This window comes from Patagioenas fasciata, chromosome 14 (genome assembly GCF_037038585.1).
Source record: "Patagioenas fasciata isolate bPatFas1 chromosome 14, bPatFas1.hap1, whole genome shotgun sequence".
Taxonomy (NCBI): Eukaryota; Metazoa; Chordata; class Aves; order Columbiformes; family Columbidae; genus Patagioenas; species Patagioenas fasciata.
In genome coordinates this window covers 3826168-3838803 of record NC_092533.1, presented here as the reverse complement: position 1 = coordinate 3838803, position 12636 = coordinate 3826168, and the positions used below count along the sequence as shown (strand labels likewise).

The following is a 12636-nucleotide window of genomic DNA, read 5'->3' as shown; positions in this document are numbered from 1 at the left end:
CAGCTGGAGTGAAGCCTCATTCCATGAAAACTTTAGGGATAGCTTTAGCAATGCCCTTTCTGCCTAATTCTGGGAGAGCTTTTAACGAAGAGAATTTGCCCCAGTTGCTGCCCCTCCTTTGCGAGGGCAGAGGATGAATCACCAGGCTGTGCGATGGTGAAATGGCCTTAGCTGGGAGCATCAAGGCACAGCACACCGCGACCCAACCGTGTGCCTGGTTGTGGAGATACCGCCCATAGCGGAGTGTTTGGCCCAGGCTAATCCAGCTGCCTTCAAATATAATTTCTCCCTCAAGTTTATTTTGTTAGATTATTGTTTTTTTCTTCTTGTAAAAGAGCTGTTGAGGTTCAACTGTACGGGTGGGTTGGTGGCTTGTAGGAATTAGGTGAACTGCTTGTCATCTCATTCTGTTCAGGAAAACACTACTATCATTGAACTTTATGGAAAAAAGGTGGTGCTGAGGAACACAGCAGACTGACCCTCACGAGGCTTCCAGTTGTAACTGATAAGAAGTAGATACTGGGAACAGCTTGTTTGCAGTCCTGGGGGCCGTCGGGCTGCAGGGAGGAGCACGAGAGCTGCTGCCGCAGGAGCGAGCGGGTTTGTAGAGAGCACTGGAGGCTTTTGCGGTGGAGCTGCTGCTGCCCCTGGCACTGGTGTGTGCGCTGGCTCGTGTGCGGGTTGTGACGGACCTGACAGCTGCAAGTGCGGTGAGATCTGTGCAGAGATAGCCTGGCAGCGGCTGCAGGGCCCTGGGCAGGTATCTGCTGCTCTTAGTGTCATTGTTTATACTGCATTGTTTAATTATCGTTCGGATGTGGCTGCCTCCTTTTATTTTCTTCCTTGGCTTTGATTCTGTCCACTTCGTGCCTGAAACAGGCTTGGCAGGATCTTCCATTATTCTCCAGGGTCAATGGCTTCCTTCTTGCACACAATCTCTCTCACTGCCCCAGCCTTTCTCCCAAAGCAAGTTCTGTCCCTTGCTACATTGAATGATGTCATGTTTGTAACTAAGTCAGGAATAAATTAGAACAGGGCTGTTTTGACCAAGCGTTTCCGTGGTGGCTTTCCAAAGCAGGTCTGAATTTGAAGTGTGCAGGGCTACGATGGCTGCAGCTCGGTGCTTGCGCTCTGCACAGCTGGGCTGTTTGGGTGCACCATGTTGAAAATGCTGCCCTGTGACAATGTCACCTGGCCAGTCAGGCTGTTGTGGCACACAGGGTGTCTGTGCTGCGCTGTGCTGGAGGTGACAGTGCTGCTCTGGTTGTGACACAGGTGACCGGTGCTGCAGGACAGGTGGACCCCATGGCCATCAGTGTGCTGTGTGTTTGTGGGCTTGTGCTTTGTGCTACCTTTTCCAGCAAGATCAGTGGGTTGAAGAGCAGCTTCAAGAGATGCAGCTGAGAGTGGTTACTGGATAAGTGTTATTTTTGTAACTTTTAGACAATGTGGTTATTTTAAAAGGAAGAAGATTGAGAGACAGTCAAGGACTGACAGTACGTCTACGATAATAAAATCACTTAGAAATATAAGCTTTCTTTGCTTGATTGATGATTTTAAAGGTGTGTTTCATATTTGCCTATGATGAGAATTTCTGGAGGGCAGAGATACTGCTCGTGTGGTTGTTTTGTGTATGGGAAAGCCTGCTTCCTCATGAAATACCCAGCCGGTGCTCAGCTTCACTTAGTGAATTGCAAAAGGTGTGTTTGGTATAGTACAAACTCAGGAGGTGTTCGGCAAGGTAGAAGTGTTTGTGTAATCCTTCTGCTGAACCTTGGCTTGTGACCCCTTCCTCAGTGACAAGTGGTCATTTGGGATCTTGTATTGGTGGAGATTAATTGATTAAAAACATCCACAAGTTACATTTAAATAGCGCAAAGTAATCTGAAATACTGTGTATCACCTCGAGTTTAGCTTGTCCTGTCTGAGCAGCAAATTAATGCCAAACAGTTGCTAACAGAGTAGACAGTGCTGACTATCTGATGATACAAAACCCAGGGGAGCTCTGTCCTCCCTCCCTCACCAACCCAGGCTCCTGCCCACTTTGAATTTCATCGTTGTATTTCCACCGGAGTCACAACATGGTACTGAACTGGTATGCAGTGGCTCACAAGTTTTGTTGTTATTAAAACACTTGATCATTTCTGTGCTCTGTAGGCAAACACTCGCTGCTCTGACCATATGTAGGGATTACATCTGAAGTTGGTTGTGTTTAAAAAAACATGGGCTTTCCCTCGCTCACTGAACAGTCGTCATTACTGCAGGGCTCCGTTTTTGGCCATCGAGATATATTAGCAATTTGGTCTTGGCGTAGTAAACGTTAATTGTAAAAGGAATGAAATTTGTTTTATTCTGACCCAAGAAATAAATGCTTTGGGGGCTGTGATTCTGGCATCACACAGCAGAGCATAAAGGAAGAGGCTTGCTGTACCTGGAAATGACTGCTGCTTGCACTCCCGGTAGCTGTGGGTTGGTATTTTATGTTATAAATTTTAAAAGTGTCTAGCAGATTTTTTTGTTTGTTTTTTTTTTTTTTTTTGGTAATGTATGGGTGTCTCTAGCCAGGTGGTGGGATTTAGGGAGAGTAGAGAGGCAAATCCTGGCTCAGGGCTCTTCCTTGGGAATGGGAACTGAGCTGCCTCTTGGACCCACTGGTGGGGCCAACATCTGAGTGCTGGGATGGAGGGAGCAAACTGGGAAGGAATGAGAATACAAAAGGAGATGTAACTGTTTAACCATTGTCTGAAGAGTTTCTTGAAAGTCACATTTTCATCAGGTGCCTGTGTGGGGTGTTAGAGGGTGACAAAGAGTTGATGTAAATGCAGACTTACCTCTGAGCTGGGGTTGTGGGTGTCCCTCAGATTGGATCAGTGTGAATGGCTTTGGCAAATCTCCAGCACAGTTTTACTGCTCCATCCAGCTGCCTGTGCTCAGGTTACAGTTGTCAATAGGTTGCACATATGTTGTGTGTGTACTGGGCACAACATTGGAGATCACTGGTTATGATATACATGTGCACTTTAAAGCCTAGGCTTGAAAAATGAGTTAAAACATTTGAGGCAAAAGTCACGTTTAGAAGAACACAAGCTGGAAGTAGACCAAAAGATGAAGTTTTTTCCATCGGAAAGCGTATCCGCATTTTAAAAGCCAGCAGCAAAGGCAGCACCTCTGGGTCCTGTGCTCACAGATGAGTATTTTTGTTCCAGAAAAGGGTGCTTGTGGTGGCGGAGGCTGCAGCGGCACAGTGAGGGGCTGCACCGGTGCTGCTTCACGTGCCCGTCTGAGCTCCTGCCCAGCCATAAGTTGTTGCGTGGCTTTTGATGATTGAGTGAGAAGAATTCCAGCAATGTCATCTGTAACATCATTAACTGCTTTTTTTCATGTAACAGAGGACTTAATTCTTTTGAATTTTCTTTAGCCACCTGAAGAAAACCCATTAAACTCAACCTTAAGTGGAATACACCTTTTATTAGAGAGGTCTGTTATGTTTTAGTTGCTGGGATGTTGAGCTGTGAATTGCAAGAGCCGTGAGGCAGGGATGGTGGTGAGCAGGACGGAGAAGTGAGGCGAGAAGGCGCGTAGTTGTGCTGTGACAGCTTTAATAAGGAGCAGATTGCAGATTCTGGTCGGTAAAAATACCCGCAGTGCTTCTTAGAGTTCATAAAACGTTGAACCCACCTGAGACATGGTGGCTGGTGCTGGTGAGCAGGCAGGACACCCCGCAGTGGACATGGGGACTTGTGTGGCTGTGCAAACCTGTTGTACACTGTCTTGGCTTAAATAGTCGCGATGCCAGCGAGCTCCTGAGTCCTTTGGACAGAGGTGGTGCTGCATCCAGCCAGAGGGTGAGCTGGGCAAACAGGGGCTCTGCGTCCCGCTCCTCCACAGCGAGACACGAATGACGTTAAGCAGCGTCAAGTTTTTGTGTGGTGAAGTATTTTGGCATTCCCGAGGTCGCTACACAGCCCTGTGAAGCAGAGTGGGTTTGGGTGACTCCTGTAGAGCTGATACTTGTGCATGGGTTTTGGAGACAGGCAAAGTCTGTGTGTCCGTCTGTCCCAGAGGGAGGACGACTGCTATTGTACTCCCTTTCTCCTGCTCTGCAGTTTTGGGGCAGAGCAATGGCAGTTCTGCTCATCTAAATTAAAAGTTTCTGATTATACCTGCGTCTGGTTTCAAATACTTTGGTTTAAAATAGTTCATGGTGAAGCTTTTCCCTGGGCACATCTGGAAGCAAGGAAATTATTAGCTTGTACATACCAACTTTTTTGTTTTGTTTTTAATTGATAAACACTTGATTTGCTGTTCTCATCACTTCCTTCCAGTCTGAAGTATTTCATTGTCTCTCACTACTACTTTTTTTTCCTGCACGATGCAACCTTTGAAATGAACAAATTGGTGTTACTGAAGTACTGGGGCTTAGTAGTGACTCCAAATATTTACCGGTTCAAATGTGTGAAATCTGAGTGCAGTCGTTTACCAGAGGTCATGTTCTTTACTAAAAAGAAGGTGTAAGAGCCGCTAAATAAAATCAGGAGTTGCTTTTTGATGTAAATGTCTCTGGTGGCCAGATGGCATCTGGGGACGCAAATACCTTTAAAAGCATCTGGAGCTTTAGTGATTTCTCGTGTTCTGGTTTTTCCCCAAAGATCCAAGCCAAGAAGAAACCTACTCCAGTGAAGTATGAAGTTGGGGATCTTGTTTGGGCCAAGTTCAACAGACGCCCATGGTGGCCATGCACGATTTGTCATGACCCAGTGCTGGACTGTCACTCAAAAATGAAAGGTACTGTATCTACTCAGACCACAAAGTGGAGGTGTTGTGTATGGCAGGCTGCTGCAGTTTGTCATTAATGTAAAAAAAAACCCAAACATTTCTGGCCCTTGAAAGGTATGAAGAAATAGGCTCTGCTGTGGAAGACCTGCATCTGTAAAGCTAGGCCTAGATCAAGGAGATGACAGGAGGAAAATGGCGCTGAGGCTGATGGAAGTGGCACATGTTGGACACGGAGGCTTTTCCCAGAGTATAGGAAGGATGAGTAGGTGGGCTGAGCACAGGGCAGCACAGAAGACAGAGCAGCCTCTTGTAAAAGATCTGCAGAGAAAAAAGAGGTGGATCAGGGAGGGGAGGACAAGGGTGAGCAAGCAGAGCTGGGAAACCTGGAGCACATGAGGATGCGGGAAGTTGGCGAGGCTGGGAGAGAGGAAGGATGGGAGGCTCCGAAAAGCGGGGAGTGGGGTTGTGCGGTGGAGCTCCGAGTGCCTGAAGTTGTGCTGGGAATGTGTGAGAGGAGGCGACTGTGGTTTTGGTCTTGTTGGGCACAAGGAGGCAAGGGGCTGTTTCTGGGGAAATAATGGAAAAACCTGGAGATGGAGCCATGCATGTGAAAGTGTGTCGGGGAAGAGCTGGGAGAAAGGAGGCAGAGAAGTGTAGGTGAGTGATGGAGAGAACAGAGGGGAAGTGATTTTTTTGAAATTGCAGCTCATTTGAAGGCTGTCACCGTGCTTTTTAGAATCCCAGTAGCTGCCGTGGGGAGACTGCCACGAGTGGAAGGCTTATTTATTCTTGGTTTTCCCTTCTGATTCTTTTTGTCCTGTGGGCAACTGGAAACCCCTTGAAATGGTGCTGTCTGCCACTGGCAACTCTCTAGGCTGATGAGGTTGGCACTCACCCATGTGTTTCTCTCCAGTTTTTATGGCCAAAGCACCAAGTGACTTTTTTTTTAGAGTGACCATAGCTCGGAGCCCTCTGCTCTTTTCTCTAGAGACATGAAGTAACTTTCCCTACATTGTGTTCATGTCATCCCCAAGTCTGGTTGCTATAATCTCCTTACTTGCTATTTCTCCACCTTCATCCTTTGGGAAGCATCCCTCCTAATTCTAGATAATAGTGGATGTGCTGTTTTAAATGGTTGCTTTTGAACTCTGAAATTCCCGTCAAAGATGTTGCTGGAAAATATGCCAGACATATATTCTCTCCCTGCATCTCCCACCATTAAATTTTGGACAGCATTTAATGCATGTAGCTGTCCAGTAATCCCCTCTCAGAAGAATGATTTCTAATAAAGGAATTCTGCAGGGAGGAGACATGCTATGAACGAATTCCAGCAAGGTCTCACCACCAGCTCCATGATAGAATCTCCCGTCATGTTTTACCTGTGTTCAAACCAACAGAGCTCTGGGGAAAATGGCATTTTCCAGTTGTGGCAGTGTGGAATCTGTTCATCTCCCCGATGCCAAGGTGACAGAGCGGGTGGTTCTGAACCCCGGTGCTTTTGGGCAGGGGCAGCTGCCGGGCTCTGTGCCCTCTGTAGGAAGCACAATCCTCCTGTCTCAGCTCTCCCGTTGCCAGGGGAACGAGCCCTTCAGAACAAGGCAGGTCGCTTCAAATTCATCACTTGTGCAGAAACCTCTTCTCCTCTTAGATTTGAGATATGTGGTGTTTTGTTTAAAGCAGTTTACTTTTTCTCAGCAAGCTCTTGACTCAAAGATTTTTGGAGCTGGAAGCTGAAGGCTCAGTGGCTTGAGTCCCGGTGCTGTGAACGGGAAGGAATGAGTCCGTCATCTTCGCCCTTGGTTCCATGTTGCCCTGGGTGTTATTTGTCATCCTCTGCGTAGCCTGGGTTGGAATCTCGATGTCACAGTGCTAAAGGCTGGGCTGTGCTGGGGCTCCTGGAAGAGGCAGCACAAACCAAACAGGCTGCAGAGTCTGGGCTGTGTGTGCAGAGGGTGAAGGTGTTCCCAGGAGAACATGAAGCATGCTGCAGCGGAGTGCAGGGACAAGTTTCTGTCCCTTGTTCAAGCCTCGTTTGCTCTGTTGTAATGCTTGTAACCTGTCCTTTTCACCAGCACACCCAGTACCGGGTCAGTTCTTAACCGCACCGTGTCTGTTCACCATTCTCGCATAGAAAACACTTTTGAAAAAATCTTTGATTGCATCCATATGATTGAGTTTCTCCTCTTGCTCTGCACCTTTGTGCCCAAAGTATGGAGATACCCATTGCAACTAACGTTTTGTCATGTTGCACCTGGTCCTTGTAGAGTATGTGTGTACTTATTTAAATACTCTTCTTAATGTGTTATGTCCTGAATAAGAGTTTGTTTGAGAACAAAGCATTGAACAAGATGGGATATATCACAGTGGGGGAGGTTCCACCTGTATGAGTAAATCCTGTCCAGAAAGATGTCATTTCTGGGTGTTGACAGCACACTACTGCCTTTGCCCAACAGTCAAGTGGACTGGACTGTTTAATCATTAATCAGAGAGCAGCAAAAAAGAAATGTCCTGCATAGGATGTTGTGTCTCCCAAAGGAAAAAAAAGAGATCTTTCTGACTGTAGTCTTTGCTCTAGGGAGATGACCCATCTTAGACCTGTTAATCAATTGTATATGAGAAAATAAATTAGACAGTAGCAACACAGAAATCAAAGGGTTCTCTCTTAGTTCTGAGTAGGAATCCACGGAACTGAGAATGTTGCTAAGCAAAAAGTAGCTGAAAATTAATTGGCAAACTGTTACTGCTTTCTGTGATTCTTTTTGTGTGTCTTTACTCTGTTATATGCAAGGGGTAATTCTGTTAAATTTCTCAAAATAGTTTCCAATCGGAGACCTTACCGAGAGTACTATGTGGATGCCTTAGGAGAACCTTCGGAGAAAACCTGGGTTGCTGGGAAAGCTATTGTCCTCTTTGAAGGAAGACATCAGTTTGAAGAGCTGCCTGTGCTCCGGAGGAGAGGAAAGCAAAAGGAAAAAGGCTACAAACATAAGGTGAAAGATCTGTTTTCTCTGTGTATTTGATACTTTAAATCTGCACAGTACAAAGTGTTCCTTTATCCTGGAATTGCACTTTGACAGCTTTCTTCTGTGGCAGCGACTGCAACAACACAGCCAGGGAAGTGGTTTGTTGCATCCTTACAACAAGCACAGTTTATAAGGAGTTTCTAGGCTCTCTTTGGTGTCAGGGCGTGACCTGCTGCTGTTCTTGACCTGGACAGTTCTGAGAGGCAGGAGAGTCAGGTCTCTGTCGCTGTGAGGTCTGTTCAGTGCGCAGCCCCCTCCTGACGTGTTACCCAGCGCTCCTGCATGACTCCCTGTGCTCTCTGGCAGCCTCTTTTGGCCGATCTGAAGCAGAGGTGGAGTCGCACGCTTCGCTAGATCACTGGCTGAGATAAAGCAGCGGGTATTTTAGCTCTGCTTCAGTAATTCTCTTCACAGAAAGCTGTTAGGACTTATAATTTCACTTGGGAGACGCTTTGTCAGTGAGCCTGTGGGAATGAGTTTTGTGGCTCATCACATCATCTCCATTTCCAAGTGTAACAGCTCTGAGCACTTGTAGCCACTACAATGGAAAGTGCCCCGGGGCTCTGCTCTCCTTCTTCTGAAAGGTGATGGGAGAAATTAACATTTTAGAAATGCTGAAGTGAAGAAGTACAGAGGCTACTGCATTACTGTAACAGAGCAGATAGAAATCAGACACTGTTGCCTAGTATGACTGTTTTTTCCATGAGGTTTATTAGCAGTTACGTACTTATTTAATCTGATCGTTTTGCACTTACATAAGTTAAGTACATAGCTGCTCTTGCAGGTATGAGTTCCCAGGTGTAATACTCTCATTTGGTTTTCCTTTTCCAAGGGCATGTTTGGTATCTTCTCTAAAGACTTCTCTCCTTGTGTTCCCAGCCCCTCAACAACCAGTTATATGCTCCCAAGTAACTTTCCTGATCGTAGAAGTGGTGCGTGGCTGGAGGTTCATCCCATATGGAAACGGCAGTGCCGGTGTGGCTGCAGTAGGGGGAATTAAATGTTTGTTGCTCGCGTAAATGTCCAGGTTTGCATCCCTGGAAGCCAAGATCTGAGGCAAAGCTGAGTGTCTTTGACTGGTTTGCTGTCAGGTTCCATGAAACTCCTTAATTTTGTTGGTGTGGGGTTTTATTAAAGGAAATGTGTCAGAAATTTGAGTTGTTCCTCCTGTCTTGGAATAGATTTTGATTTTAGAAGCAGTTGTGAAACCTTTGATTTGTTGTTGTGCAGCCAAAAACTACACAGGCAGATAAGAAACAAGTTTCTTGCTGGTTGTAGATGTTAGCAGAAGTTCCTGTCCGGTGTGAAGAGGGCTCTTTGTTTTATGCTAAAGGTGCAAAGTTAAAGCTGGGAGACTTCTCAGTAATGGCTGTCTTGAATTTGATAGGGTACATTTTAGATGTGTGTGTATCTCATGTTTGTGCAAAGGTGAGTTGATGGAAATGGAACATTGAATCGTGCTCCGAGTTCAAGGCGTGCAGGAAGAATCATGAATGAGCAAAGCAAACACGACTGCTCAGATAATTTGAGGGAAATCATGCTGCGTTTGCCTTAAGAGGCCTGTTGGCTGTTCCTTTGTGTTTCTGTGCCAGGGATCCATACTATATGCATTCCCCTTTATGTTCAGGCTTTGCTGGAATGCCAGGACATCTGATTCCTGGGAGACCTGTGCTTGCTGGGACCTTTTTGCTGTTTTGACAACGCACAGGGGTCTTTATTAGGCTCAGCGGGCGTGTGTGTTACTTACCCAGGAGCAATATTTTCTGTGTCCATTATGCACAGTCTCTGGGAACCAATGTGATTGTCTTAAAGACACAAAATGCAGGTTTTTCACTCTGTTCTGTGCCTGGTGCACCTCAGTCTCACTTTTACCTTGTTGATTACGCACTCATATTTTTTTTTCTCCCCTTTTTTTTTTTCTTTCTCCTCCACCTTTAAGGTTCCACAAAGATTTCTGGCTAAATGGGAAGTCAGTGTTGGGCAGGCAGAAGACATTCTTCTCGGGGGGCCAGAGGATCAGAAGTGCAGCCAGAACTCCAGCGAGCTGGACAGCGAGAAGGAAGCGCAGGCGGAATTCTACACCAACGGCCCTGGAGCAGAGCGGGACAGGCAGCTGAACGGCTGTTTTAAATCCTTGGCGTTCGACTCCAGACACCCGGCCAGTGGAAAAGGAAAATTGCACATGAAGCCACATCTGAAAAAAAGCTCTGACAGCAGAAAAAGGACTAGAGTAAAAAAGAGTGGCGTAAGAGTGGAAGGATCCAGGGGAGAAATCCAAGGAAAAATGACAGAGAGCATAGTTAGAAACATGATTGTTGGAGACCTTCCAGATAAACACGCATCTCATGAACTTCGCCGGATTGCCAACAGCTTAACAGTGTCTGGTAGCACCAGGGAAAACCATTTGCTTTCCTCCTTTGGAGAAAGACGTTTTGAGAAGACACCTTTGAAACCAGACTATGAGAATCGTAAAAGTGATGCTCTGAAGAACGCTCTCCAAGGAGATCTGTTTTCCAGTGCATCTTTGGAGAGAGAGAAGAGCACCCTGGGCCTTTTGTGCAGTTCCAAATTACAAATACACTATTCTGCATCTGATGCTGGTATTGAGAAAAAGCAAACTGAATCAGATTCATCCTTGTCCCTCTCAGATGGTGGGAACAGTGATTTAGATGCCATGGACCAAAGTTCAGAGAGAGCCTCTAGTGCTCTTGAAGTCAGTGATTCTTCAGATAAAGTGGAGAAGGAATTTCCTATGACGTCAAGTGGAAACATTAAGCTTTCCATGTATCTTTCTCAGAAGAGCAACAGAAGGGCCAGGAAGAAGTCATACAGAGACTGCAAACCTCTGGGAGGTTCGGTGACCAGCAGACTTGATCGTGGATTTGCAGACGGGGAGCTTGAAGTAGGCTTCTCTGATGCTGAGATGTCATTGACGGCGCTTGAGTGCTCTTCAGATGTGAGAAATGACAATCTTTCCCTAGCAAATAAGCACACTACTCCCCAAAGCGTTTCCAAGGACAGCTCCTGGCCTGCTGTTGTAAATCGAGCAATCCTAAAACCGAAAAGCATGAAATTACCCCGAATCGGGAGTATAAAATGCAAACATAAAGAAAAAGTTGCTGGGTCGGAGCCTTCTCTTGCAGAAGAGGAGGGTGACGTGAATCGCTGCTCTTCTGATACCAAAGGTTTCTCTGGCCTTCAGAGAGATTCTCTGCAGAGAAGCGGAAAAGCTGATGGTCAGAAACTGTTAAACAACGTGCACGAGAAGCCCAGGGATTCTGCTGAAATCGAAACTGCTGTGGTGAAACACGTCTTGTCAGAGCTGAAGGAGCTGTCGTACCGGTCCATGGGTGACGATGCTGGTGACTCTGGCGCTCCAAAGGCCACAGTACCTTTGCTTTTCTCTTCTGCCTCTGGTCACGGTCGTTTGCCTATTGAGCCAGATTACAAGTTCAGCACCTTGTTAATGATGTTGAAGGACATGCATGACAGTAAGACAAAAGAGCAGCAACTGATGACTGGTCAAAATATAGTCCCGTTTCGAAATACCAGCACAGCTGACGGTTCTGGAAGCAATTCTGCCAGCGGTCTCAAGTCCTTGTCTGTTGTAGGTCCCCCATATAAAATAGAAAAAAATGGAGATTGTGTCCAGGAAACAGTAAATCCAAACTCCGCTCTAAGCAACTCCTCATTTTCACGCAATCCTCCAACCAAGTTGACGGGGATTGGTACTAGTAAAAGGGAGCCCGCGAGTGCTGCTGTTTCTGGGACAAATGGCACAAATTGCGTGCCCAAACGCAACTGTTCAAAATCTAAGCAGTCATCAAAGCTTGGAGATAAAAAAGTTTCAAACAGAAAGGACTTAAAACCAGGAGGGCCAAGTAAGTTGCTAAGTCGGTTATCCAGAGGTTCAGGAGAACATGCATTCCGCGTGCACGGTTCGGTTACCAGGCCTCTAGGTAATGAAGCAGAAGATACTGAGAGGAAAGAGTCTGTTGATTTAACAGAACATTCAACTGATGAAGACTCTGCCTGTTTATCTGATGACAATTTAGATCGTATTGGAAGGAGCCCTGAAGCTGGTAGAAATATTGAGAGCTGCACTTCTGCTGAAAATGGGGAGAGTCCAGACTTGGATTCAGAGGCAAATAGTGAGAGCTCTCTTGGTGATGAGTCTAATGATATAAATCACGTAGCACCCAAAAAGCGATGGCAGCGTTTTAACCAAAGCAGTGCTAGATCTAATAAGCACATCAGTAGATCTAGGGAACAAGGAAACTTGGAGAGTGCCTTTGGCCTGAATTCTCGTGGCTTTTCACTGAAGGGAAAAGAGTGCTTGGGACGTAGGCATTCCCCTCATTCAAAGGTGCTTGAGGGAGACCTGACAGGTCAGGACTATGAGAATCGTTTAGACTTAGTTGAGAAGCGTTTGAATGTATGTGGTAAGCCAAACAACAGTGTGATGGACTCAGAAACAGAGCTTGGCAACTTTGCTCCCCAGTCTGAATTCTCTGCACAAGGTAAGGGAGCTGGACTTGCGCCAGAGCGTGTATTTGTATCCATTTTATACTTTTTTCATTTAAAGCATAAGTTATGGAACTTGAGGCTGTTTGTCAACACAGAGATGTATATGCCTGTGCTGAAGAAAGCATGATGTGTTGGTTTGGGGTTCTCTGTAAGCCCGGAGAACAAAGGCAGCGCAGCAAATACGGCTTTTTGATCAGAAAGTTTAAATACATTACAAATCATTAGTTCCTCCACAGTGAAAGGTAAATTAACATCCTTCAGGTTTGTGGGGTTTTTTGTTTCTTGCTTTTTTTAAAAGAAACCCAACTTG

At 46.0% G+C, this 12636-nt stretch overlaps 1 protein-coding gene across 6 annotated transcripts in view; it reads left to right on the top strand.

Annotated features, from left to right (window-relative positions):
• NSD1 (nuclear receptor binding SET domain protein 1) overlaps nt 1–12636 on the top strand; it is a 59362-nt gene that overhangs the window by 11488 nt on the left and 35238 nt on the right. For 4 of the 6 annotated variants that reach the window (XM_071814662.1, XM_071814661.1, XM_071814660.1 and 1 more), the window contains exons 3-5: nt 4650–4785; nt 7594–7766; nt 9739–12319. In XM_071814662.1, the coding sequence (XP_071670763.1) occupies nt 4650–4785; nt 7594–7766; nt 9739–12319 (2890 nt within the window). The remainder of the gene's footprint in view (nt 1–4649; nt 4786–7593; nt 7767–9738; nt 12320–12636) is intronic. The other 2 variants (XM_065848910.2, XM_071814664.1) reach the window with 2 other exon arrangements.